Here is a 24,551-nt window from a genome sequence, read left to right on the forward strand (position 1 = left end):
GAAACCAAACATCTACCACTAGGCTAAGAGGGAATCCCCCCTTTAACCTGGGGAGATCCTCAAAACTCCCTTTGGTCTGCAGTCTGAGCTCTACACTGTCATCATGTTCTTTATGCAGTACAATCTACACACAGTGAAATCATCATGTTAATGTAACACTGGGAGTGTCTTACAGGTCCATTTGGTTTCATTTTTACAGATTTTATTAATGTCTGAAGGTCATTGACCAAAAGATTGCTAAAACAATATTGAGCTAAGCTTATTTCAAAGACAGTGTGATGTTTAATATATAGGCCTATGGAAAAAAGACTTTGGATTAGACTCTGCAGAGTTCAGTTAAAATTGATGATTTTACTGTGCAGTATATGCATTATTCTTATCATAATAGAATGTAGGCCTACATCCTTATGTTACAATCAAGGAAGTTACAATTTAGAAATATTGATGACTAATGCAGCAATTGGTTCATTGCAATAGGCTATAACAAGTTGACTGAGTGTAGGACTCATGAGTTCAAAGGTAAACAACTTCAATCAAGAAGCCTGTCATTTAACTGTTTGTTCCTGGACATTGCATGCAGCAGGTGTGGTCCTGACTCCAGTGTGATGTATGCGGTAGGCTATGGTGAATCCAGGCACTCTTCTAGTTCTAATGGGGCCGTTCAGATTGGAAGCATACATTTTTTATGAGCGCATGCTGGTCTGTTGGCAGAATGTGGCACTGCATGGCACCTTTTACTGAGTGGTGAGACAGTGACTACTTATGTGGGTAGCACGGAGCTCTGAAGTCACCTGCTTCAGGACAGAAGACTCCTCAATGTCAAACAATGACGAGTAGCATTGCGGGCTACTCGGGAAGCGGGCACTCTGGGCCTACTCTACGGGGACATAGCCTAATATTTCTCTTCCCGTAATATTAACCAAGATTCATGATTAGGCTACCATCATATCTGCCTGAAGCCAAGCTCCGGATAGCTCATATATCACCAATCCTTCATTGAAAAAGCCTCGTGGGGGGGCACCTGCTATCCCGCGCCGCTCTGCAGTGGCTACAGGAGAACGGATGAGGAGAGAGCTTTGGCGCACAGCTGGAGAGAGAGAGGAACCTGTTAACACTTGGAAGTAGCCTACTTTATTATTAGGCTACAACAACAATACAATACACCGAGCAGAGGACGCGCGCACTCTTAGCGGGACCATCCTCCTATTGGACGGTCCGATATTAAAAAATACAATTGCCCTATTGAAACAGAATGATGTCCTGTCTGCCGGGCCACGGCAGGACAGCGTGCACCTTTCTGTCGGCGTGTCTCGTCTCTGCTTGTCACGCAGTCTTGCGGAGCTGCGGCGAGGTCCAGTGCGGCGAGGGCCAGCAGTGCTGCCCGCCCGTCTTCAGCGGCAACGGCAGCGTCAGCTCCCCGGTGCGCTGCTGCAAGCTGCCCATCCACATCTTCTTCGACAACGTGGGCTGGGTGACGCGCAAGCTGTCGGGGATCCTGATCCTCCTGCTGCTCTTCGCCATGGGTTACTTCATCCAGCGGATCATCTGCCCGCGGCCCCGCCGACACCCCAGCATGAGCCACGAGCGCCCCGATCAGGAGCCGTCGCTCTTCCGCGGGCACGCGACCGCGTCCCAGGACTCTCTGCTGGAGAGATATCCCGAGTCCTACAGTCTGGGGGACTTCGGATCTCCGATCCTCTTGCCCTCCTACGACGAGGTGAAATATTTGCCCACGTATGAAGAGAGCATGCAGGAGATGCACCGAGACCGCTCGGATGATAACTTGCTGTGTGACAATGAAAGGACGGGAGTCACGGGACCCGATAGACTCAGAGGGAGGGCAGCTGCAGCAGAACAGATACCCGGCGAACAAAGACAGTCACAGGCTGCCTTGGAGGTGTCAGGGCACCAACACAGTAGCCGGGGAACTCGGAACTCTGTCTGATGGGAAATAGCTGCAGTTTTGGAGTCGCCTACTGGGCTATTATAGCGGCAGCAGAGACCATAGTCTGGCCTGGCTATAGGCTATATTCTTAATATATTCGCAAGACAATTATCTTGCAGACTATATAAACTCAAGTGCAATTAGGCTAATGCTGAATCTTTGGAATAAAGGAAATAACTGAGAAAATGTGTGTTTCATGGGAATGACGACACGCCTTTTGTATGCAAATGCCCGTTTGGACGGAGTAAAGGAGATAAAGTAGGAGAAGGCAGCTGATATTGGCCTTTTTGTGTCAGAGACAGCTAATTTGGCAGCCGTACAATCGCATTAGGCAGGCTTGCACTGGGCTTCACTTCAGTGCTTAACATTTCAGTGGCACCATGAGGCAGTTTCTCTTCTCTCCCTTTGTCTTTCCTGAGCTTGATCTTAAATCTGAAGACACGTTATTGTCTAATGTGCTTGAGAGATCCACAATTCTTAGCTGGTGGATATCAGATTTGCATCCACTTGGGGAAAATAGGACACATTTATTTTCTGAGAATACTAATAGGCCTAATATATTCAAGAGAAATGCATGGAAACTTTTTTTTAATACGCTGTGTGTTGTGGTATCTGTAAATAAACTCACATTTTATGAAATGGGAAAGTACATTTGCCAAATTTCCAAAAATGACCCATTCAGGCGCACACACACACACACACACACACACACACACACACACACACACACACACACACACACACACACACACACACACACACACACACACACACACCAGGCTCTTCCTGATAGCTGGAAGATTAGCATGTTTAAACAGCCTTGAGTGTGAAAATCCTGAGGCAGCAGCAACAATGTAACACTGTCAAAGTGCTCTGAAAGTCCCAGACACAGGGCTTTTAAGCATCAGGCCACAAATAGGCTATATCGTAGGGCCTAGGCCCTATATCACTTTATTTTAGGTTGTGGATTCGGACAGAGATGAGGCTTCAGCTGGCACAGTGATGCAGTGTGAGCTGCCAATAGAAGGAAGGTACATTTTGATGATGAAAGCACGTCAGACCAAATTTTGCCTCAGCAGCATTAGTAGGACAGCCACAGACCGTATGACATGAAACACAGACAGGTCAGGCCTTTAGTGGATAATGATGACTTTTTGTATGTGGATAGACTGGAAGTACCGTATGCCGACAGAGGAAAAAGAATGACAGTCAACTACACCCAGTGATCTATTGCCTTAATATTGTTAATGATTGAACTTTAATGGCCTCTCTCACTGTCCATTTCTAATGACTAATGGCTAGATGGCCAAGACAGGAGATCGGTAGCAATATTTAGACACAGAATCGCAGTCGCAGCACTTCACAAAACTGTGGCCTATAGTGGCTCTTGTTACTGTAAACTAAGTGTTTAAATTAAAGGTCTCATAATATAACATTTGAAAACGTGGAATTAGGCATTACATTATGTTGGCATTAATTGTAAACAGTCATCCTCCAATTCAGATGCTGTAGAATCAATTAATATAGTTGGATCTCTCACCAACTGACAAGTCCATTTAGAGAAAATCCATCCACCAGAATAGTCTCAGTTATTTACACAATTCTAAATGGGAAAAGGTGCAAAACTGTTATAAAAATAGTTATAAGATATCCTGCCCTGCTTTAATAACCTTTACTCTCCGTTTCTTCTATAATCAATATTGTTTGAACAAAAGAAATCACTGATACTCCCATCCATGGCTCTCACCCCCCAGTCCACCTCATCAGTTGACCTAAACTGATTTACCTTAAGAGCTTCAAAGTGGTTATTAGCCATTAGAGTAAGTGACACAGACTTGTTATGGTATTGGATTACCAGGCAGCATATCCAACTATCCTCATTCACCTGAGGTAAAGAGTAGGGTATTGTCTTCAACTATTTCGTTATTAAGTGAGTGTTATTATAAGACACTGCAATGTTCCATGAAACTGTGCAACCTTACTGGACAACCCATCTTGATCAATGTAAATGAGAGAAATCTGTGTACAAGAAGTGGCTTGTGTAATGCAATACTGTTAAGCCATGATGGCCGAGCTATATAGAACACTCATGGCTTTCCTTGGGAGAAGGGAAATTTATGGGTGGGTGGAGTTTGCACTTAAAAAGCATTAAATCCATGCTTACAAGACCACAGATGGATAGATGAGGTGGAGTGTAATGACAATGAAATGTCATACCCTTTCATCATGCCCTGATGAAGGCCTGGCTGCTGAAGTGCTGGTGAATAAATTATCAAGCAGAAATGTGTGCAGCTATTCACGTTCTTCACTATTTAAATGGTACCTTATCCCAGCCAGCACCTCTATTGGGAGTGTGTTCTTTTTTTCCCTTTTTACGGTGACAATGAAATGTACCACATACTTGCTTTTGTATAAATGCTGTCCAAGTCACAAGCTGTGTTAATGTTGGATGTCTCTCTCGCTCTCCTCCACAGCTATTGTAATTCACCCAGGACATCCCGTAATAGTGGGCTTAGGGACCTTGGGTTTAACCAGTCTTCTAGAGTTCCCAACATTAAACTTTAATCAGATGGTGTAAGACTTGGATATTCTGAGCTTCCCACAGTCCCCGGTAGGAGATCTGGCTATGACAAAGCGCAATGCGTTTTCCTCAAATGCACACTTTAACACTGTACAGAGACAGACAGACAGACAGACAGACAGACAGACAGACAGACAGACAGACAGACAGACAGACAGACAGACAGACAGACAGACAGACAGACAGACAGACACACACACACACACACACACACACACACACACACACACACACACACACACACACACACACACACACACACACACACACTGTTTTAATGACAGTTGCCTTGTTTGAGCATTAAATAATGAACTAGCTAGTGTGTGTGTGTGTGTGTGTGTGTGTGTGTGTGTGTGTGTGTGTGTGTGTGTGTGTGTGTGTGTGTGTGTGTGTGTGTGTGTGTGTGTGTGTGTGTGTGTGTGTGTGTGTGTGGTTGTGTGCGTGCGTGCGTGTTTCGATCAATCTACTGTATCTTCTGAGCAGCTGAATCTTTAATATATAGAATACAATATAAAAGCATACAATCTAAAATAAATCAAACTAGCCCTTACCCGTTCAAAGATATGAGCTCCGAAATGATGTGCAGTGTGTGGGTTATGGGATGTGCACTGTGCACACAGTATATGAGGGATGGAAAGTAACTTTAACTGGTGCTTGCATGCTAATATGTAGGAGCATCAATGTAAGAAATACCCGTTCCATGTAACGGCTACAGAGATACTGTGTACCGATCTGCATGATTTTTGGACAACATCTGTAACAGGGCCAGAACCCCCCACCCCCCCCCGCCCGCCCGCCCGCCTGCCCGCCTGCACACACACACCCCCCCCCCCCCCCCCCGCCCGCCCGCCCGCCTGCCCGCCTGCACACACACACCCCCCCCCCCCCCCCCCGTCCGTGTGTGTGTGTGTGTGTGTGTGTGTGTGTGTGTGTGTGTGTGTGTGTGTGTGTGATTGTGCATGGCCTGAACAACAGCGCCCCTCCCTTAACATGTGTGGTCACAAAAGGTACTGTAGGCTAAATAGATATAGATACACCATAAAAATGCTAATATACAGCATACGATTTGTGAAAGTGACAAACGGGCTTCACAGTTATGTCAGGTGTGTTCATATGCTGATGGTGATGCGATTTCAGATCAATTGCTCCAGCCACCGAGGAGAAACGCTGTGACAGACAGACAGACACTCACTCACTCACTCAGACATTCGCAAAATTATAGTATAGATAGAGCCAGAACTAAAAATATAAATGAATTGGAAACAATTCTCCAAATGATAAGATGGGGTAAAACAAGACTGGCTGGTATAAAGGATGGCTATACACGATTCATTTCAGATACATCCTCATTGTGTCTAAAATCTCTTTCTTCTTTCCATTCCTAATGAATAATGCCATTACTGGTCCTGCTCCGTAAAAGAGAACTTAATCATTATTTTATGTATAATATATAAAGTGAAAAACGTAAACTGAAAATCTGAGATATATATATATATAAACTTGCCACAAAAAGTTCGGAAATCTAACTTTGGTCGATTATATCTCCCCTTTAATAAACCCAAATGGTATTGTGTTTTATATCATTTTTATCGTTGATTTGTCACCTTTACGAGTTACAGCTTGTAAGCATCGGGCATTCGAGGCATGAGCTACACAGCCAAACGTGTGGGTAGCACCGACCAGAATTTTGCCAAAATGGCTTGCAATATACTGTTCTGCTGGCATTTACTCTCGTTTTGGGCTTCCCTGACACTGAGCTTAACATTAATAAAGTGTAAAAATTGCCAATATGTGTTGTTTTTTCTTTTCCTTATTACTGTGAGAGAGTGCAATCATTCAATGCCCCAAGTAACAAAGGTGAACACCAAAAGAACAGTATTGCAGGCCTGCCAGGCCATTTTGACAATTTTTGGAGGAGCGCTACCCACACGTTTGGCTGTGTTTCTCATTCCATGAATGCCAGATCCTTACGAACTGTACCTCATTGTAAAGGTGACGAATCAACGATAACAATGATATCAAACACAATACCATTTGGCACAATTAAAGGGAGGATATAATGGACAGACTGTTGGCAAATTTACACGTTTGGCTGTGTAGCTCATGCCTCGAATGCCCGATGCTTACAAGCTGTACCTCGTTGTAAAGGTGACAAATCAACAATGAAAATGATATAAAACACAATACCATTTGGGTTTATTAAAGGGGAGATATAATCGACCAAAGTTAGATTTCCGAACTTTTTGTGGCAAGTTTATATATATATATATATATATATATATATATATATATATATATAGATATATAGATATATACAGTATATATAAACCGAAATCTTTGAAATGTGCAGTTTTGTGTTTTCTGGCGATTTTCAGGCTCAAATTCTTGACACACAAAATGCACTGGGAAGTTTAATGCCAGGTTTTAACGTTCACTTAACAACAGAACAATAAGATTCACATGAAATATTGACAACGTTCCAATTAAAGAGGGAATATATATAGACATAATATATGTATATTGATATACGGTAGGCCTACTGTAAAATATATCACCAAATAAGAATCCCAGACTGAACTTTTGATGCATCCCATTAAATATAGTACAGTACTGTCTAGACCATACCACAGAGTTATTAGCAGAGAAAGTGCATATATACATGCATGTAAAAGCTGACTGGCAGATGGTACATCCGTTCTCTTGACTAGGGGAGTGTATCCACTATCCAGACCATCATAGCTTATCATGCATACAGTACAACAGGTCTGAGAAGGAAGGAGAAGGTTTTGAGTTTGAAGAGAGAGAGAGAGAGAGAGAGAGAGAGAGAGAGAGAGAGAGAGAGAGAGAGAAAGAAAAAGAAAGGAAAGAGAAATACATAGTTTAATCTGTCAAATGAAATAACAAGCGATATGGGTGAGAGATTAACCTAATTTATAGTATTTCCTCTCCTACATCCATGCAGTTGTTTTCAGTCACTGGTATGGTATTGGGGCCCTTGATATATAATATGTACTAGAAGTGGCTGTGCTACAGAGCACTGTTTCCCAATCACACATTTTTATGGGTCCCTTTACTTTTTTTGTTTCTTACAATTTAAAAAAATTATATTATTATTATTACTAAAAGACAGTTACGTTGTACTGCGTAGTTGTGTACATGTAGTGAGTAAGGAAGTTGTTGGTTTGAGCAATGATGCATGTGGACAATTGGGTATAAATGTACTGTATATGGGTAGTTGTTGATGGAAATGAGAGCATTTGTTGTTAGATGTCATGGTTTACATTGTTTGTTGTAACATCTTACTACTATAATTCGTGGGGCCTCGCCCTTTTCATTGTCAGTGGATGGCCAGTGCAGGAACACTCAAATTCAACTGGGTTTTCACCCACAATATTCCCCAGTGGTCTGGCCATGGTATAGGCTATCTTTCCCTACCTTATAGACTTATTGCATAATTTATTTTGAAAGATGCAATTCTGGGAAATTGCGCCTGTGGTTGCCGTTTCAAGTCAATGGTGTTACTTCATACAGTAACCTTTAGCCAATGAGGAAGCAGCATAAAGGTGAATATATAGCTGATAAGGATTTCTCAAGGAAAACTCAAAAGTCAACACTCAATGGTGTCGACCAACGTTTTGTATTTTTATTACGCATAGGTCGTAGTTTACTATCAGAACCATCACAGCTTGTCCGTATATGTCCGTCCGTCTGTCCGGACGGGTACCGCCTGACACTGTGGTTCCCCTGACACATCACTGTGACATCACAGGATGTGTACACTTTTTTACGGTCTATAGGTTTGCCGCTCTGACATCACTGTGATGTCAGGGGAACCTCTCTAACAGAAAGGGGTTGCCGCTCTGGCTTCACTGTGATGTCACACTAACAGAATCCCTTTTATGCCCATATATGGAGTTCCCTAATCAATATTAAGCTCATATCTACAGGACATCATATGGGAATGCCCATACAGTATATGGAGGCCACATCGGCCACATACCACACTAACAGTATATGGCCAAGACAGATGGCCAAGACGGCCCATATCTGTATGGCTGGTTCTACAGACAGGGATCAGGGTCAGATGTCATAGACATCATAGGACTTTAATATAACAAATAACTGAGTAAGCATGTTTTCCTTATTTGGGCTCTCACAGCATATCTCCATATACAATACATGGATCTCCATGGTTACCAGTGGTCTCCATATATGGATAATGGTCCGATATACATCACTAGTGGCCAGATGGCCAAGAGATGGCGCGACCTTGCCCTTTAGGGCAAGGTCGCTTGTCGCCCTGAGGCGTCTTACTAGTTATTACTATTACCCCTTACAGGTATTTGACCAGCAACATGATTTTCCTTAAAATAAAATGTTTTCATCATATTCTTTCATATTAGACCTGAGACCACGTGAGACCCCCCTACAAACTACATTACCTACATTGTAAATGGTAATCATATTGGTAGCAGACCCCAAGAGTCCATTGAGGTCGATAGACGTTTTCCTTTAAGCCCAAAACCCCAAAAGGCCAATGAGCTCAATAAACATATATTAAAAATACTGTGCCGATGGAAACCCTGAACATGAACTCAAACTGAAATTAGCAGACCCTATCATGTTATTTAGAAACCTACAAACAGATCACCGAACGGCACCAGAAGAGCTTCCCAGTTTCCTGTCAGCTTAGCTTTCTCAGTTACCATCAATAAAAGTCAGGGCCCAAAGAATAACAGCATTGGCATCTACTTATAATAAACATGCAAGGGGGAGGGCTGTACATTATGCTTGAGTAGTGGTAGACCGCTCCATAGCATGGCCGTGTGTGTGTCCCCGTGTATGTGTGTCTGTAGCCTGAGGTGTATGTAGCCTGAGTACCACTGGGTGACCAGAGAGGGTGCTGTTGAGTCTAGCCTGAGCATCAACTGCAATACACACACACACACACACACACACACACACTTGGGTGAGCAACACATGCACACGCACACAGAGACACTCTCTCACTCACACACACACACGCACACCCACACAGACACCCTCTCTCTCTCTCTCACACACACACACACACACACACACACACACACACACACACACTTTGAGACCCACTGGTGAAGCAGAGTGCATGCTTCCAGTGAGCCAACATGCAAATATCAGCAATATGACAGGGACTGCCCTTAAGTCCGAAGGTTCATTAGTCGGAAGGTTTATTAGTCGGAAGGTTCATTAGTCCGAATTTAGTTAGGGTTACTGAGGTTAAGGTTAGGGTTAGAGTTAGGCATAGTATTCTTAACTCTTCTTGTACGGATCCCGAACTAGTCCGGCTTTATTTCTGCCTTTTTATCGTCCAGGGTGCGGATCCCGAACTAGTTCGGGATATTATATAAAATTATAATGTGTTTAAAAATTATTTAAACACCCTTAACGAAGCACCGGGCTAAATTTTCGAGCCGGCCGCCGGCCGCGATTTGTTTACATCGGCCCGCGAGAACGTCGCGTTGCCGATATTTGCCGTCCACTCCAATGCAATCCAGGATCTTTGGAGCTCATAACCTCTGTTCTATGCCTATCCATGAGGTGCGCAAGGTTTAATCACGACTAAATCGCCGAAAATTGGGCTTCTAAAATGAGTGGTAGCCAATAGCTAACTTCATCCTGTTCCTGTTCATGACACAAAGGAAAGTGTTCACGCGCGTCATGGCTGCGCACGGCTTGTGCATATACAGCGTATGTCTATGGTGGATTCTCTGGCCACTGGGTGCCCTCTAGTGGAGATTCCGGGCACTGGATGAGTTAACAGATTCGGACTAATGAACATTCAGACTAATGAACCTTCGGACCAATGCCATGGCACCCACTATGACTCCGTGTACGACTCCACAAGGCGGCACAAAGCGACGTGTTGTGTGAGCTTGTAGATCTGCTATTTTCACGCTTAATCTCTCTTTTGGGTCACAAGCTAAAAGGTTTGGGAACCACTGCTACAGAGGATTTGTTCCTGGACAGTTAAGAGACAAATATTCTCCCTCGTCTGTCCCCTGTCTCCTGGGCCACTAGAGGAGATGGATGGACTGTAATAGTTCACTGATGCTCTGGCTCTCAGCCAACCAGGTGGTGGAGCTGCATGGCAAGCAGTTGGTTTCACACCTCAGCAGAGAAGGAAATAAGGCAATAATTCACAGAGTAGGCACGGTCATGCATGTACGTGTGTGCACACATTTGTACTCGCACTGGAATATAATAATGACTCTATAAAGCTAAGGAGACATAGCTGAATATATAAGTAAACTTATTTATTCAAAACATATCCTTTTTTTTGCATTTAGACAAGCCTTCACATTTGTAATAGCAAAAATATCTATTCGTAGAAAAACACAAATCTAAAACAAAAATAAATAGTCATTCAAAGTAACAGAAAACAGCTTTGAGTTATGCAATGCACTGAACAAGACGCTGACATGACATTGAGGCCAAATCACTTGAGTATGCTGTAAAACCCTCAGGGCCCTAAAATGAACTTCTTAATCCCAGCTCATGTTCCTTAATTAAGTGATAACAGCACCATCTTATGCACAATTGGTATTATGCAAGTGGCACTGAACGCAAACACTTATGGTTTAAGAGTCGCCAGCATATTTAACGCATGGGGGAGTGTTCATATGTTAATTAAGGGGCGCAATGTTGACATGCTATTATGAACCTTGACTTAAAAAAAAAGAAAAGTAAGGCATACCGTTTAAAGGTGGTCAGACCAGGTTTTCAGCTCAAACAGAAATGTTTATTTAGCCACAAGAGCGCGCCTCATCAGTTGGCTTCCCAACGCGGGTCCATTGGTAGAAAGGACACAGATAATAATTTGAAGGAATGTATTAATCACCAAGATCCGCTTGGCTACTGCATTTGGGAAGGATGTTTGTTGTTGTCATTTGTCCTAGAGCAGTTCTTAGTTTGATTAAATTAACGCCCAAACACGTCCATGGCTAATCCAGGGCCTTTTACACACATCGCCTTCCCGTTGTGCGCAAAATACCACACTCATAATAGCAAAATGGCAATTGGTCACGCCCCCATCTCTTAATTTAAGAGCCGGAATTACTTAAGAGCTGCTCTTATTTGTGCTTTTAAAATAGACTCCTCAGTGTTAAAACCCCTCACTGCGACCCTTAGGGGTCAGTTTGGATACATAAAGGTTGTGACTTGGCGGAGATGATGTCTGCAAGAGAAATGTGGAAATATGTACAACATTTCCACACACCCAGTCAGGTGAAATCAGCCTTGGCCCTAGAGACAGTGAATGAATGGTATGTATAACATGTGTCATACACCCCAAAAAGCTGCAGTGGTGATGTCTGTGTTAACAATGCCCAAATAACCATCATATCTTCAATTCTTTAGTGTTGTACTGGTAAATGTCAGCATTGGATATTGTCCGCTGTATGTAGAATTTGTTTCCATTAACCAAGGCCAAGCCAAACCACTGAGGAGGAATTGTCAGTTTTTGAAATGTTGACTTTTCAAAGAAAAAATATAGGGCGGTGGGTCCCCTGAAGATCATCGCCGTGAAGCCAGGTTACTCCGAACAGAGACATTAGCAGCTTTCTCTCTCTCTTTCGACAGCTCCATCTCTATCTTTGCCTGGATCTTCTCCCAATCCACCTCAACCTGAAAGACAGACACACAGAGAGAGAGAGAGAGAGAGAGAGAGAGAGAGAGAGAGAGAGAGAGAGAGAGAGAGAGAGAGAGAGAGAGAGAGAGAGAGAGAGAGATGGGACTATGATAAGACTGGGCAATCTGCCTTAATCAGTGTAACACGAGCTGAGGAAAATGGCTACAATGCACTAGGCTGAAGTCAAATAATGTAGTGTAGATGACAAGTTGTTCCAGCCTACCCCTTCAGCATACTGCAAGAACCTCTTATTGGTCTCCTTCCTGCCAAATGTCTGTAGAAACTTCTCTCTGTAGGCCAGCACAGTATCCACATGGGTCTTATGTTTCACAGCCAGCTCCAGCGCTCTGAAGACAAAGAAAGATACTGACCACTGCACATTTCCACTGCATGAAAACAATATGAAAACACATTCAACTTTGTGTTGCGGCCATACTCGAGCTCCACCCTGTTGACAGGCCTATATCCTATTGTGAGGAGCCTGAGGACATTGCAAATCTAACATAACATTTCCCAGAGGGAGGACTCTGCCTGCCAGCCAATGTAAAATGTGTCAACCGGACATATCCGAGCTAGGTGCATGAGCCATATTTCCACATGTCCTCAGCCTCACACAATAGGACCACAGGATCCAGGTTAAGAATCTGCTAATTTTATCTTTAAGGTTCTAATTTTAGCCTCAACTCTATAAAAGGTGACCCTTTTCATACAGAGTCCTAGAAAAGGCTGCTCAGTCTGAGCTTAACACACACGCACGCACGCACGCACGCACACACACACACACACACACACACACACACACACACACACACACACACACACACACACACACACACACACACACACACACACACACACACACACACACACACACACACACACACACACACACACACACACACGGTGTGCTACCTCTCCCAGTTGGAGAGGTCGATGTTGATCTGTATGGCCTGGTAGATGAGGCCAGCCTGTAGCAGAGTGGCTTCAGCTTCCTGGACGTGTCCACTGAACAGCAGCATGCGAGCCACAGATGATTCCTTAGAGGGCTGCTCCTTTATGAAGTTTATGTAGTGCACCCTGGGTATCTAATGGGGAAGGGAGAGAGAGAGAGAGAGAGAGAGAGAGAGAGAGAGAGGCACCGGGGAATCATAAGCAGAGCAGTAGAGATAAAGCAATGCTTTTCTAAGGCAGTGGTTCCCAAAATGTTCAGGTCGAGACCCAAAAGAGAGATTAGACGTTTGCCCGTGACTCAAACTAGTTAAAATAGCAGATCTACAAGCGCACAACGCGTCGCAAGCTTGTAGATCGGCTATTTTCACCACTTCTTAATTATTATTTTTATTTATGGAATTTCTTAAATTTGTTCGTTTTAAAAAGTATAAAATCATTTAAAAAAAAATCTTTTGAAATATATAACAAAATGGGATTGTCAAGTCATGACCCATAAAAATTGGTCTGTGACCCACTGCTTGGGAAACAGTGTTCTAGGTGTCCTTTCTCAGGATTTTGCTTAAACGATAGCATGGAGGTAGAAGATCGACTGGTTTAATCCTATTTAGAAACTGTTACTGTACCTCTCCAATGGCAGTATAGGCCACCGCTGCTGCAGTCAACTCCCTGTTTGCCATCGCCATCCCAGCAAGACATGCCCATAAGGACTGCTCCTAAAGGGACGGAAAAAAGACAACAGACATTGTCTTACACAGACACACAGACATTCTCGCACACACTTGTGCAAACAAAATATGTTTTATTCAGAAAGCCGTCCTCTATCAGGTGCAGGTTGTAGGATAGCTCAAGATGAGGGGAACTGTAGATTATGTGGTTGCGACAAGCATGCCCCTTGTAATTATCAAAGGAAGAAGCACTTTGAGCTGTGTGTGTGTGCAGGGTTGTCAACATTGGACTGTCAGAATCCAGGAGATTTATTTTTGGGGGGTGCGCGGAACTCCCCAACCGGGGTCTGGGGGGGGAATTTTGTGCATGTTTGATACATTTATCAGGCTTACTTTACTAGCATGTGTACAATTTCAGCCTAATATGCCAAATATCTGATGACAGAAGCAAAAGGACATCTTTAATAATGATTTCTCATCTTTAAGTCATTGCTTAAGTGAATATCTGTATGATCTTTCTTGCATGCATTGCCCCCACCCCTAAAGCGGGGCGTCTGGGGGTCCTCCCCCAGATTTTTTTTAACATAGTAGATGTAATTTCCTGTGTTCTGGTGAATTTTGGGAGTTTGATACAAAATCCAGGAGAAATCCAGGAGATTTGCCAATCCAGGAGACTCCCAGGAGAGGGGTTCAAAATCCAGGAGACTCCTGGGAGATCCAGGAGAGTTGACAGGCCTGGTGTGTGTGTGTGTGTGTGTGTGTGTGTGTGTGTGTGTGTGTGTGTGTGTGTGTGTGTGTGTGTGTGTGTGTGTGTGCACACTATTAAAGGGACAAGGTGGTCATTATGATGGCGTCTCTGAGGGACAGGGTCCGCATTAGCAGTCTGCTCATCTCCACTACATAGACCTCATTACAATCCCACTGTAGGGCATTCAAACTGACATGCACGTGAGAATGCATGTGCAGGCTATAGGGCAGGGGCACTCAACTAGAGGACGCAGGGGGCCACAATTATAAAATGACTTCAGGGGCCACAAGAGTGTGTTCGTATTAACTGTTTGTTGTGTGTGCTATATAGGAAAAAACAATGGACAATTGGACATAGTATGTCCATTATGGCATTTTTCCGTACAAGCTCTAATGTGTTTCAAGAACTATGGGTTGAGAGATAAGACCATTATTCAGCCCAGGACGCTATTGAGGATGAGCGAATCATACTGTATAAAACCTTCAAGTGGATGAAGATGTAGAAGATGAAAAATCTCAGCAGCCATAACCCACAGCGATCCTCTTTCAATATTTTTAAGCATCCTGCGCGATAGAATCACATTTACACTGCATCTAAAGACTCCACCTTTTGCACAAAAATCGCGCATTTTTACCCCAATGTTCCTAGCAGCTTCTCCTGACGCTATTGTATTTGCATGATGTACACTTTGTAGAAAAGTAATGTGTGGGTTTACTATGCAAATCTTTCTCCAGAGTGTCTCCAACGCAATTTTCGTCACCAAAGTATCAGGTTACAGTTTGCTTCAGCAGTGACGGGGCGCGCAGCAGCGAGAGCCTAGCTAGCCGAGAGCCTGTATCTTACAAGAAGTTGGCGGCCCTTCGGGCCACTCACATCTAGAGTTCGGCCCACTCACCTCTTCACAGCAACATACTGTCTGTCTGTGTGTGTGTGTGTGTGTGTGTGTGTGTGTGTGTGTGTGTGTGTGTGTGTGTGTAGGGGTGTGTAGGGGTGTGTTTGTGTGTGTGTTGCTAAAATGAAAACATTGAAATAATGAAAATAAAACATTGGCAGGCCTATTATAGTAATAATAATAACACAATTAGGCCAAAACTTTTTTTTTTTCAAAAAACTTTTTTTTTTTCTAAAAACTTTTTTTTTCAAAAAACTTTTTTTTTCTCAAAAAAAAATTTTTTTCTCCAAAAAAGGAGAAAAAAAATTTTTTTCTCGAAAAACTATTTTTCTCAAAAAAATATTTTTTCTCAAAAAAATATTTTTTCTCAAAAAAAGAACTACCCATATTTGCCCATTACAAATCCATTTGTGCATCTAAAGACTCCACCTTTTGCACAAAAATCGCGCATTTTTACCCCAATGTTCCTAGCAGCTTCTCCTGACGCTATTGTATTTGCATGATGTACACTTTGTAGAAAAGTAATGTGTGGGTTTACTATGCAAATCTTTCTCCAGAGTGTCTCCAACGCAATTTTCGTCACCAAAGTATCAGGTTACAGTTTGCTTCAGCAGTGACGGGGCGCGCAGCAGCGAGAGCCTAGCTAGCCGAGAGCCTGTATCTTACAAGAAGTTGGCGGCCCTTCGGGCCACTCACATCTAGAGTTCGGCCCACTCACCTCTTCACAGCAACATACTGTCTGTCTGTGTGTGTGTGTGTGTGTGTGTGTGTGTATGTGTGTGTGTGTGTGTGTGTAGGGGTGTGTTTGTGTGTGTGTGTTGCTAAAATGAAAACATTGAAATAATGAAAATAAAACATTGGCAGGCCTATTATAGTAATAATAATAACACAATTAGGCCAAAACTTTTTTTTTTTTCAAAAAACTTTTTTTTTTCAAAAAACGTTTTTTTTTCAAAAAAAAAATTTTTTTTCTCAAAAAAATATTTTTTTCTCCAAAAAAATTTTTTTTCTCGAAAAAATATTTTTCTCAAAAAAATATTTTTTCTCAAAAAAATATTTTTTCTCAAAAAAATATTTTTTCTCAAAAAAAGAACTACCCATATTTGCCCATTACAAATCCATTTGATTGCTGGTATACCGTGAGGGCCCCCGGAGTGGGCCCGAGCTCTAGATTTGAGGGCCCCCGAAGGGGGCCCGAAATTCTAGTATAACTAATGGATGCAGGAGGAGATTCTTTCTCTGGTGTAATCGATAGCAGCCACTCAAAACTCAGGAATAGCTATAGTATAAATGGATGGCATGGTGGATGAAATGCACTCAAAACTCATCTGTTGTGCTCTTTTATTTTGATATGCCACTGAAATGCAATCTGGCTAGCCATCGTCAAAGAAAAGGTCCTTTTCACTTGAACTCAGTTAACTGGAGTCCAGTTAGTCTGTTCTTGAGACTACTGAAATGTAGCAATGTAGCGATGATAATAATTTGTTACATTTATTTTTACAAGGCAAACCAAGAAAAGTCTAAACAGTATACAGTATATATATATATATATATATATATATATATATATATATATAGTTTCAATGTACAAATTATTTATTTTTATATTATACGGTTAGACAGGTTCGTAGATTACTATTTCTATGAATTTGATATCAAATCAAAGCAAATCAAATCGAGCCAAACAAAAGCTCTGATGGGGCTGGACGTGGCCCACAGGGTTGAATATCACTGCTCGTTTAGACATAGTTTTACTGAGGTCACGTTTATGAATATTAGGTTGAGGCATAGTTTTAACTGAGGTTACATTTAGGAATACCTGGTGGCGACTATTCCGAGGTCACTGGATTTGAACCGGGGCGAGCGTGTTTTGGGGCGAGCGTTCTTGTATTCCATTAAAATACATACCATTAGAAATAGAGATGGAAAAGATATCTGTCTGTACTCTGTATACAACACACATAGTCATTAATGAAATCACAAGGAAATGGCTGGATGTTAAACCACCATCTAATTAGTTCAAATAAACATATTAAATTACTAAATGGGTCACAAAAATACATTACGCACAACAGTAAAACTAACAGTCCTTCGGGAAACCTCTCTTTGTATATTTACTGTTCATGTTCATTAAAAAAAAAAAGAAAACAGTTATTCTTTCTTTCTTTTATTTTTTTACAGCAGTGTTGTTTTGTCTCTTTTTCTTTACTTTGTTCCTTTTTCTTTAATGCATAATGTAAAAATAAAACAAATGCTGCAAGATTGATAACTTATAATGTAAATAAAAAAACTGCAATAAAGTAATAAAAACAAACAAAACAAAACACACACACACACACACACAAAACATAACTGACACATTTGTATTACGCCGCATCCGATTATCTGAAATGAGTGTAGTTGACGCACGTCACTACTTAATTGGTGACGTACAGGACATCAATTTGTTGATGGAAGACTAAACCACCAGTTGGCTGACAGCTGAGCAAACCACATACAGTAAGCAGTACTCTGTAATCTCCCAATCACGTTCCATCATCAGAACAAACAGCACCGCTCACAAATGACTGTCTGTGACAGCAACACAAAATACATTATCATTCTTTGTCTAAGGCCAAAGAGGCACAAAGAAAATGTTAGAAATGCAATAGTAATCCTTTGGTTCAATACTGTGACTGTGACTTTCTGCTGATGTGAACGCAAGTCTAAATCCCCTCCAGGGAGTTTAATTGTGTGTGCGCTCAGATTGTGTACATGTACTGTTTACACGTACTGTATATACAGTATGTGTATTAAAGACAGCTAATCCCATCAGGTGAGGGCTTTACTGACAAGAAAATACTCTTGTGATTCTGGGAAAAGCCACACTGCCACCAGACTCTTACCAGAAGTAGGTGGAGGAGGGGAGCAGAGGAAAAAGCTCTTAAAACCAATGGCTCTCCCTCTTTTTCCCTTGTTTCCTCCAAACCCCTTCTCTCATCTCTCTCTTGCATTGTGGTTATTGCATCATAACCCATGCAAAGGCTCACTATAGACTCTCACCGGACACTGTGTGTGTGTGTGTGTGTGTGTGTGTGTGTGTGTGTGTGTGTGTGTGTGTGTGTGTGTGTGTGAGTGAGTGTGTGTGTGTGTGTAAGTGTATACACATGCATGCGCTGGAGTGTATATTTATGAGTGTAGTCTGGGGGAGGGGGGGTAAATCCGGTAAATGGTGTCACCAGGCTAATTGGGGTCTAATTAAAGCCTGCTGGTCTAGTCCCATAAAGCTCTCTGCTACCTTCTCTACACAGACTCAATCTCTCTCTGCCTTTATTTCTCTCTCTCTCACACACACACACGCACACACGCACACGCACACACGCACACACGCACACACACACACAATACAGGACTGTCATGGCCGTACTCAACAGCACATGTCATCATCTTGAGATCAGCTGTGTAAATACTCACACACCAAATAACCAGTCAACAAATATACACCATTATATAAATAAATAAATCATCATCAACTGTCCCATCCCTCTTTTGAGCATTACAGTGAGACGGATTTGTGACATACAAGACGCAGACAGACAGATGCTCCATGATACACACTGGAGTCAAGGAATGGGACAAGGAGACAATTACATAGACATGACGCCGAAGAAAACAAACAAGACTAAGAGCCTAAAAGCCTCGCTAGTGGCCTCTAGGGGTTATGCTGCTCTTCTTTACACCCACAGTGGTTTGAACCAGTTAGACTTTATTATAAGGACTTCGCCTTAGAGGAAAGCAAGCAAAAGTGCTTATGATATTAAGTCAAATACAGGTCAAATACAGCATAAACACTTAGGGCCCTATTATGATGCTCTTATGCCCATGTCTTATGCGTTAATTAAGTGATACCCCCACCCTCGTATGCGCAATCCTTATTATGAGAATTGCTTTAAACGCAAACAGTTAAGGTTTAAGACAATATATTTAACGCATGGTGGTGTGTTCATTTTTGTTAATTAAGGGGCGAAATGTCTTCATATTATTTGGGAAGTCTACTTTCATGTGCCAGTCATGACCGTATCATCTCCCTATCAAAGGAAGGAAAAAGGAAACGTGACTAGGGATGGGCTGATATGAAAATTTCATATCACGATTATTGTGACAAAAGAAATCACGATTTACGATATTATCGCGACAATCAAAATTATACCATTATCCTGGGGCAGAACATTTGCCAAAAAAGAAATCTACGAGCTCACAAGGCGTTGCGTTGTGAGCTTGTAGATCGGCTATTTTTTGGCAAAGACATTTGATAGAGTGAAAAGAATACTGTATATTATAAGTACCGTTTACCAATTCTAGAGGGTTTAAGTGGTACCAGATATGCAGCTCGGCAAATAAAGGGTGAATTGATCCCAGTGCATGACGGAGGACGATTTCACGAAAAATGAAATCTCCACAATACGATTATCTTGAGTGTTTTTTTTATCACGATAAACGATAATATCGCTTATCGTCCCATCCCTAAACGTGACTTCGGCACTCAACAAGCCCACAGAGTGCATGAATCCATATCAGCAGGTAAGACCAATCTGCACAATGAGCCATGGCTCGGTCAATTCTAAGGCGATTTCTTGAATTAAAGATCGTCCTTCAATGGGAAGTCTACGCCATCAGATTATATTTTAGATGTAGTCAAAGTCAAACATAATGGGACTCACTCTTTAGTTTGGTATCCATTCACATTCACTGAACGAACCCAACATTATCCGCTTAAACAAGTCATCACTTCATTAACTCATCCACAGTGAGCGACCACTCCAGTAAATTCAAGAGTTTATTTGTCACTCACTCATACTGTACCCAGTACAGTGTAGTGGGACTGTGGTAAGATGGCAATGAGTCTGCCACGACCAGAATGGTGATCCATCAACCACTTGCCACTACCTTGAAGACAAAAGAGCTCATAAGTGATTTTAGGAAACATAAAGGAATATTTCACTTTCAAAACAACTTTTGGTCATTTTATCGTCTAATCCAGTGGTTCTCAACCTTTTCAGGCCGCGACCCCCAAAATAATCATATTTTAACCGGGGACCCCTCCACCCTGACGAGCACTAAGAGTTGAGGCATTACATTTTGTATAATACGGTTCTATTGTGAAAATAGCTGATCTACATGCTCACAACGCCTCGCGCTGCGAGGCGTTGTGAGCATGTAGATCTGCTATTTTCACAATATCTGCCTCTAATATTTGACAATTTGGCCAATGTTTAATTCGTCATTTTAGAGGTACTAAAAATTCCTTAAATTGTCACTTTAGAAATGTGCAGATACCCTCTATACACTTAAACTTTGTGTTGGTTTGTTTACTGTTGAGTGAGAAAACAATAATGCACATTATATAAATCATCTGGGGACCCCCCAAAATAATTTGGAGACCCCCCTGGGGGTCCCGACCCACAGGTTGAGAACCACTGGTCTAATCAGGCTTTTATGAACACCCTGAACAGATTTTAATTTGCTTGATTCAATATTTAGATACTTTTTTCATTTATTTTTAATAATTCATTTTTGTATTACATTTTTATCCATTTTCCCAAGGAATTATTAAAAATAAATGAAAAATGTTATAAAAACAAACCCGGCCTGCTCACGTATTAGGAGGGTAGTATGAGTCACCAGAAAACATAATGTGTGTTTTTTAATGAACTAGAGGTTTGCGGCCCTTTGGGCCGCTCACATCTAGAGTCCACGCCCGCTTTTCTTTTTTTTTTTAAATTAAAAAAAAAATTGAAAAAAAAAAATTGAAAAAAAAAAAAGGTTTGTTGAAAAAAAAAATGTTTTGGCCTAATTGTGTTATTATTGTTACTGTAATAGGCCTGCCAATGTTTTATTTTCATTATTTCAATGTTTTCATTTTAGCAACACACACACACACACACACACACACACACACACACAGACAGACAGACAGACAGACAGACAGACAGACAGACAGTATCTTGCTGTGAACTCTAGATGTGAGTGGCCCGAAGGGCCGCGAACTTCTTGTAAGATACAGGCTCTCGGCTAGCGATTGAGTCTCTCTCTCTCTCTCTCTCTCTCTCTCTCTCTCTCTCTCTCTCTCTCCCCCCCCCTGTGCAGCGGCCCCCCCCTTCCCTCTTGTAACCTGAGACTCTCTCTCTCTCTCTCTCTCTCTTGCTCTCTAGCGAATCAGCGGACGGCTGTGCCGTGCATTCTACCGACAGCGGAGCTAGCTATGAGTTGAAGTGGATGTAAAGGGGGCGTGTATGGCCTTCTACCGACATCGGAGCTAGCTATGAGTTGAAGTGGATGTAAAGGGGCGTGTATGGCCTTGGAAGTGGGATGCGGCTCTAAGAAAAATGTAATAGTAGATCTATCATCTATCTATAAATGCGAGAAGTCTCTGCGTGCGTGTGTGTGTGTGTTTGTAATCCGCGTATCTCGAGAACCGTTCGTCCCACCGGCTTCAGATTCGGCACGCGCGTTCCCCGCCGCGGCACGGAGTGCAGTGCCGGGTCTCGACCCGACCCGACCCGGCACCCGAAACGTTCGGAATCTCCTTATGCGGGGTTGATTGTTGACATCAGGCTGTTTCTGAGGAAATCGGCGAAAGCTCTGACTCATTGTGACATCACTTCATAAAAGGCTCTGACATCACGTACGCCACATGAGTCAACAAAAAGACCCGACCCGACGCGCGGTTTTCCCGAACCGGCGCGAAACGTTCGGAATCTCCTTATGCGGGGTTGATTGTTGACATCAGGCTGTTTCTGAGGAAATCGGCGAAAGCTCTGACTCATTGTGACATCACTTCATAAAAGGCTCTGACATCACGTACGCCACATGAGTCAACAAAAAATATCTGTGAGTGTGTATGTATGTAGGTAATCCGCGTATCTCGAGAACCGTTCGTCCCACGGGCACGCGCGTTCTCCATAGACAGATATCTCCATATATGGGCATAAAATGGACCCAGAACTATAACTGCAGTGATCTCCATATATCCATATATGGGCATAAAATGGACGCAGATAGCCAGATATCTCCATATATGGACATAAATGGACAGAGGCAAACAGATGGTCAAAGATCTCCATATATGGGCATAAAATGGACGCAGACAGACAGATACAGATATCTCCATATATGGGCATAAATGGACACAGGCAAACAGATGTTCAAAACGGGTCCTATGACAACAGGTATAATGAGGTTTGCATTAAAGGGGGAACCGGCACTGTGTCAGCAACACAGTTGGAGGCACAGACAGATACTCCATATATGGGCATAAAATGGACGCAGATAGACAGATATCTCCATATATGGGCATAAAATGGACCCAGAACTATAACTGCAGTGATCTCCATATATGGACATAAAATGGACGCCGACAGACAGACAGACAGACAGACAGACAGATACAGATATCTCCATATATGGGCATAAATGGACACAGGCAAACAGATGTTCAAAACGGGTCCTATGACAACAGGTATAATGAGGTTTGCATTAAAGGGGGAACCGGCACTGTGTCTGCAACACAGTTGGAGGCACAGACAGATACTCCATATATGGGCATAAAATGGACGCAGATAGACAGATATCTCCATATATGGGCATAAAATGGACCCAGAACTATAACTGCAGTGATCTCCATATATGGACATAAAATGGACGCCGACAGACAGACAGACAGACAGACAGACAGATTGGAGGCACAGACAGATACTCCATATATGGGCATAAAATGGACGCAGATAGACAGATATCTCCATATATGGGCATAAAATGGACCCAGAACTATAACTGCAGTGATCTCCATATATGGACATAAAATGGACGCCGACAGACAGACAGACAGACAGATACAGATATCTCCATATATGGGCATAAATGGACACAGGCAAACAGATGTTCAAAACGGGTCCTATGACAACAGGTATAATGAGGTTTGCATTAAAGGGGGAACCGGCACTGTGTCTGCAACACAGTTGGAGGCACAGACAGATACTCCATATATGGGCATAAAATGGACGCAGATAGACAGATATCTCCATATATGGGCATAAAATGGACCCAGAACTATAACTGCAGTGATCTCCATATATGGACATAAAATGGACGCCGACAGACAGACAGACAGACAGACAGATACAGATATCTCCATATATGGGCATAAATGGACACAGGCAAACAGATGTTCAAAACGGGTCCTATGACAACAGGTATAATGAGGTTTGCATTAAAGGGGGAACCGGCACTGTGTCTGCAACACAGTTGGAGGCACAGACAGATACTCCATATATGGGCATAAAATGGACGCAGATAGACAGATATCTCCATATATGCATGGGCATAAAATGGACCCAGAACTATAACTGCAGTGATCTCCATATATGGACATAAAATGGACGCCGACAGACAGACAGACAGATACAAATATCTATGCGGCTCTAAGAAAAATGTAATAGTAGATCTATCATCTATCTATAAATGCGACAAATCTCTGTCTGTTTGTTTGTTTGTTTGTAATCCGCGTATCTCGAGAACCGTTCGTCCCACCGGCTTCAGATTCGGCACGCGCGTTCCCCGCCGCCGCGCGGAGTGCAGTGCCGGGCCTCGACCCGACCCGACTCGCGGTTTTCCGAAACCGGCGCGAAACGTTCGGAATCTCCTTATGCGGAGCTGATTGTTGACATCAGGCTGTTCCGGAGGAAGCGCTGACTCATTGTGACATCACTTCATAAAAGGCTCTGACATCACGTACGCCACATGAGTCAACAAAAAATCTCTGTGAATGTGTATGTATGTATGTAATCCGAGTATCTCTAAACCATTCTTCCCACGTTCTCCATATATGGGCATAAAATGAATGCCCGTATGCGGAACTGATGTCTGACATCAGAGTTTTCCGCAACCGGTACTGTGTGTGCAGAGATCTCCATATATGGGCATAAGGGGACAATGACAAACAGATGGTCAAAACGGGTCCTATGACAACAGGTATATTGGGGTTTGCATTAAAGGGTGGGGACAAAGGCTAACAGATGGTCAAAACGGGTCCTATGACAACAGGTATATTGGGGTTTGCATT

At 42.6% G+C, this 24,551-nt stretch overlaps 2 protein-coding genes across 2 annotated transcripts in view; one reads left to right on the forward strand and one right to left on the reverse strand.

Moving 5' to 3' along the window:
• Positions 1-1,252: 1,252 nt before the first annotated feature.
• On the forward strand, positions 1,253-1,945 carry c15h3orf80 (chromosome 15 C3orf80 homolog; the record flags this gene model as incomplete). Its single annotated transcript, XM_080731087.1, has 1 exon — positions 1,253-1,945. The coding sequence occupies one exon, from the start codon at positions 1,253-1,255 to the stop codon at positions 1,943-1,945; it is 693 nt and encodes a 230-aa protein (XP_080587213.1).
• Positions 1,946-10,923: 8,978 nt separating this feature from the next.
• The window catches only part of ift80 (intraflagellar transport 80 homolog (Chlamydomonas)), an 83,938-nt gene continuing 70,310 nt past the window's right edge, over positions 10,924-24,551 (reverse strand). Inside the window, exons 14-17 of the mRNA XM_080731209.1 lie at positions 13,770-13,859; positions 13,108-13,280; positions 12,419-12,542; positions 10,924-12,191 (exon numbers count right to left, since the gene is read on the reverse strand). Of these exons, the coding sequence (XP_080587335.1) occupies positions 12,081-12,191; positions 12,419-12,542; positions 13,108-13,280; positions 13,770-13,859 (498 nt within the window). The 3' untranslated portion in view covers positions 10,924-12,080. The remainder of the gene's footprint in view (positions 12,192-12,418; positions 12,543-13,107; positions 13,281-13,769; positions 13,860-24,551) is intronic.

The sequence above is a fragment of the Nannobrachium achirus genome (assembly GCF_963921795.1).
Source record: "Nannobrachium achirus genome assembly, chromosome: 8".
Taxonomy (NCBI): Eukaryota; Metazoa; Chordata; class Actinopteri; order Myctophiformes; family Myctophidae; genus Nannobrachium; species Nannobrachium achirus.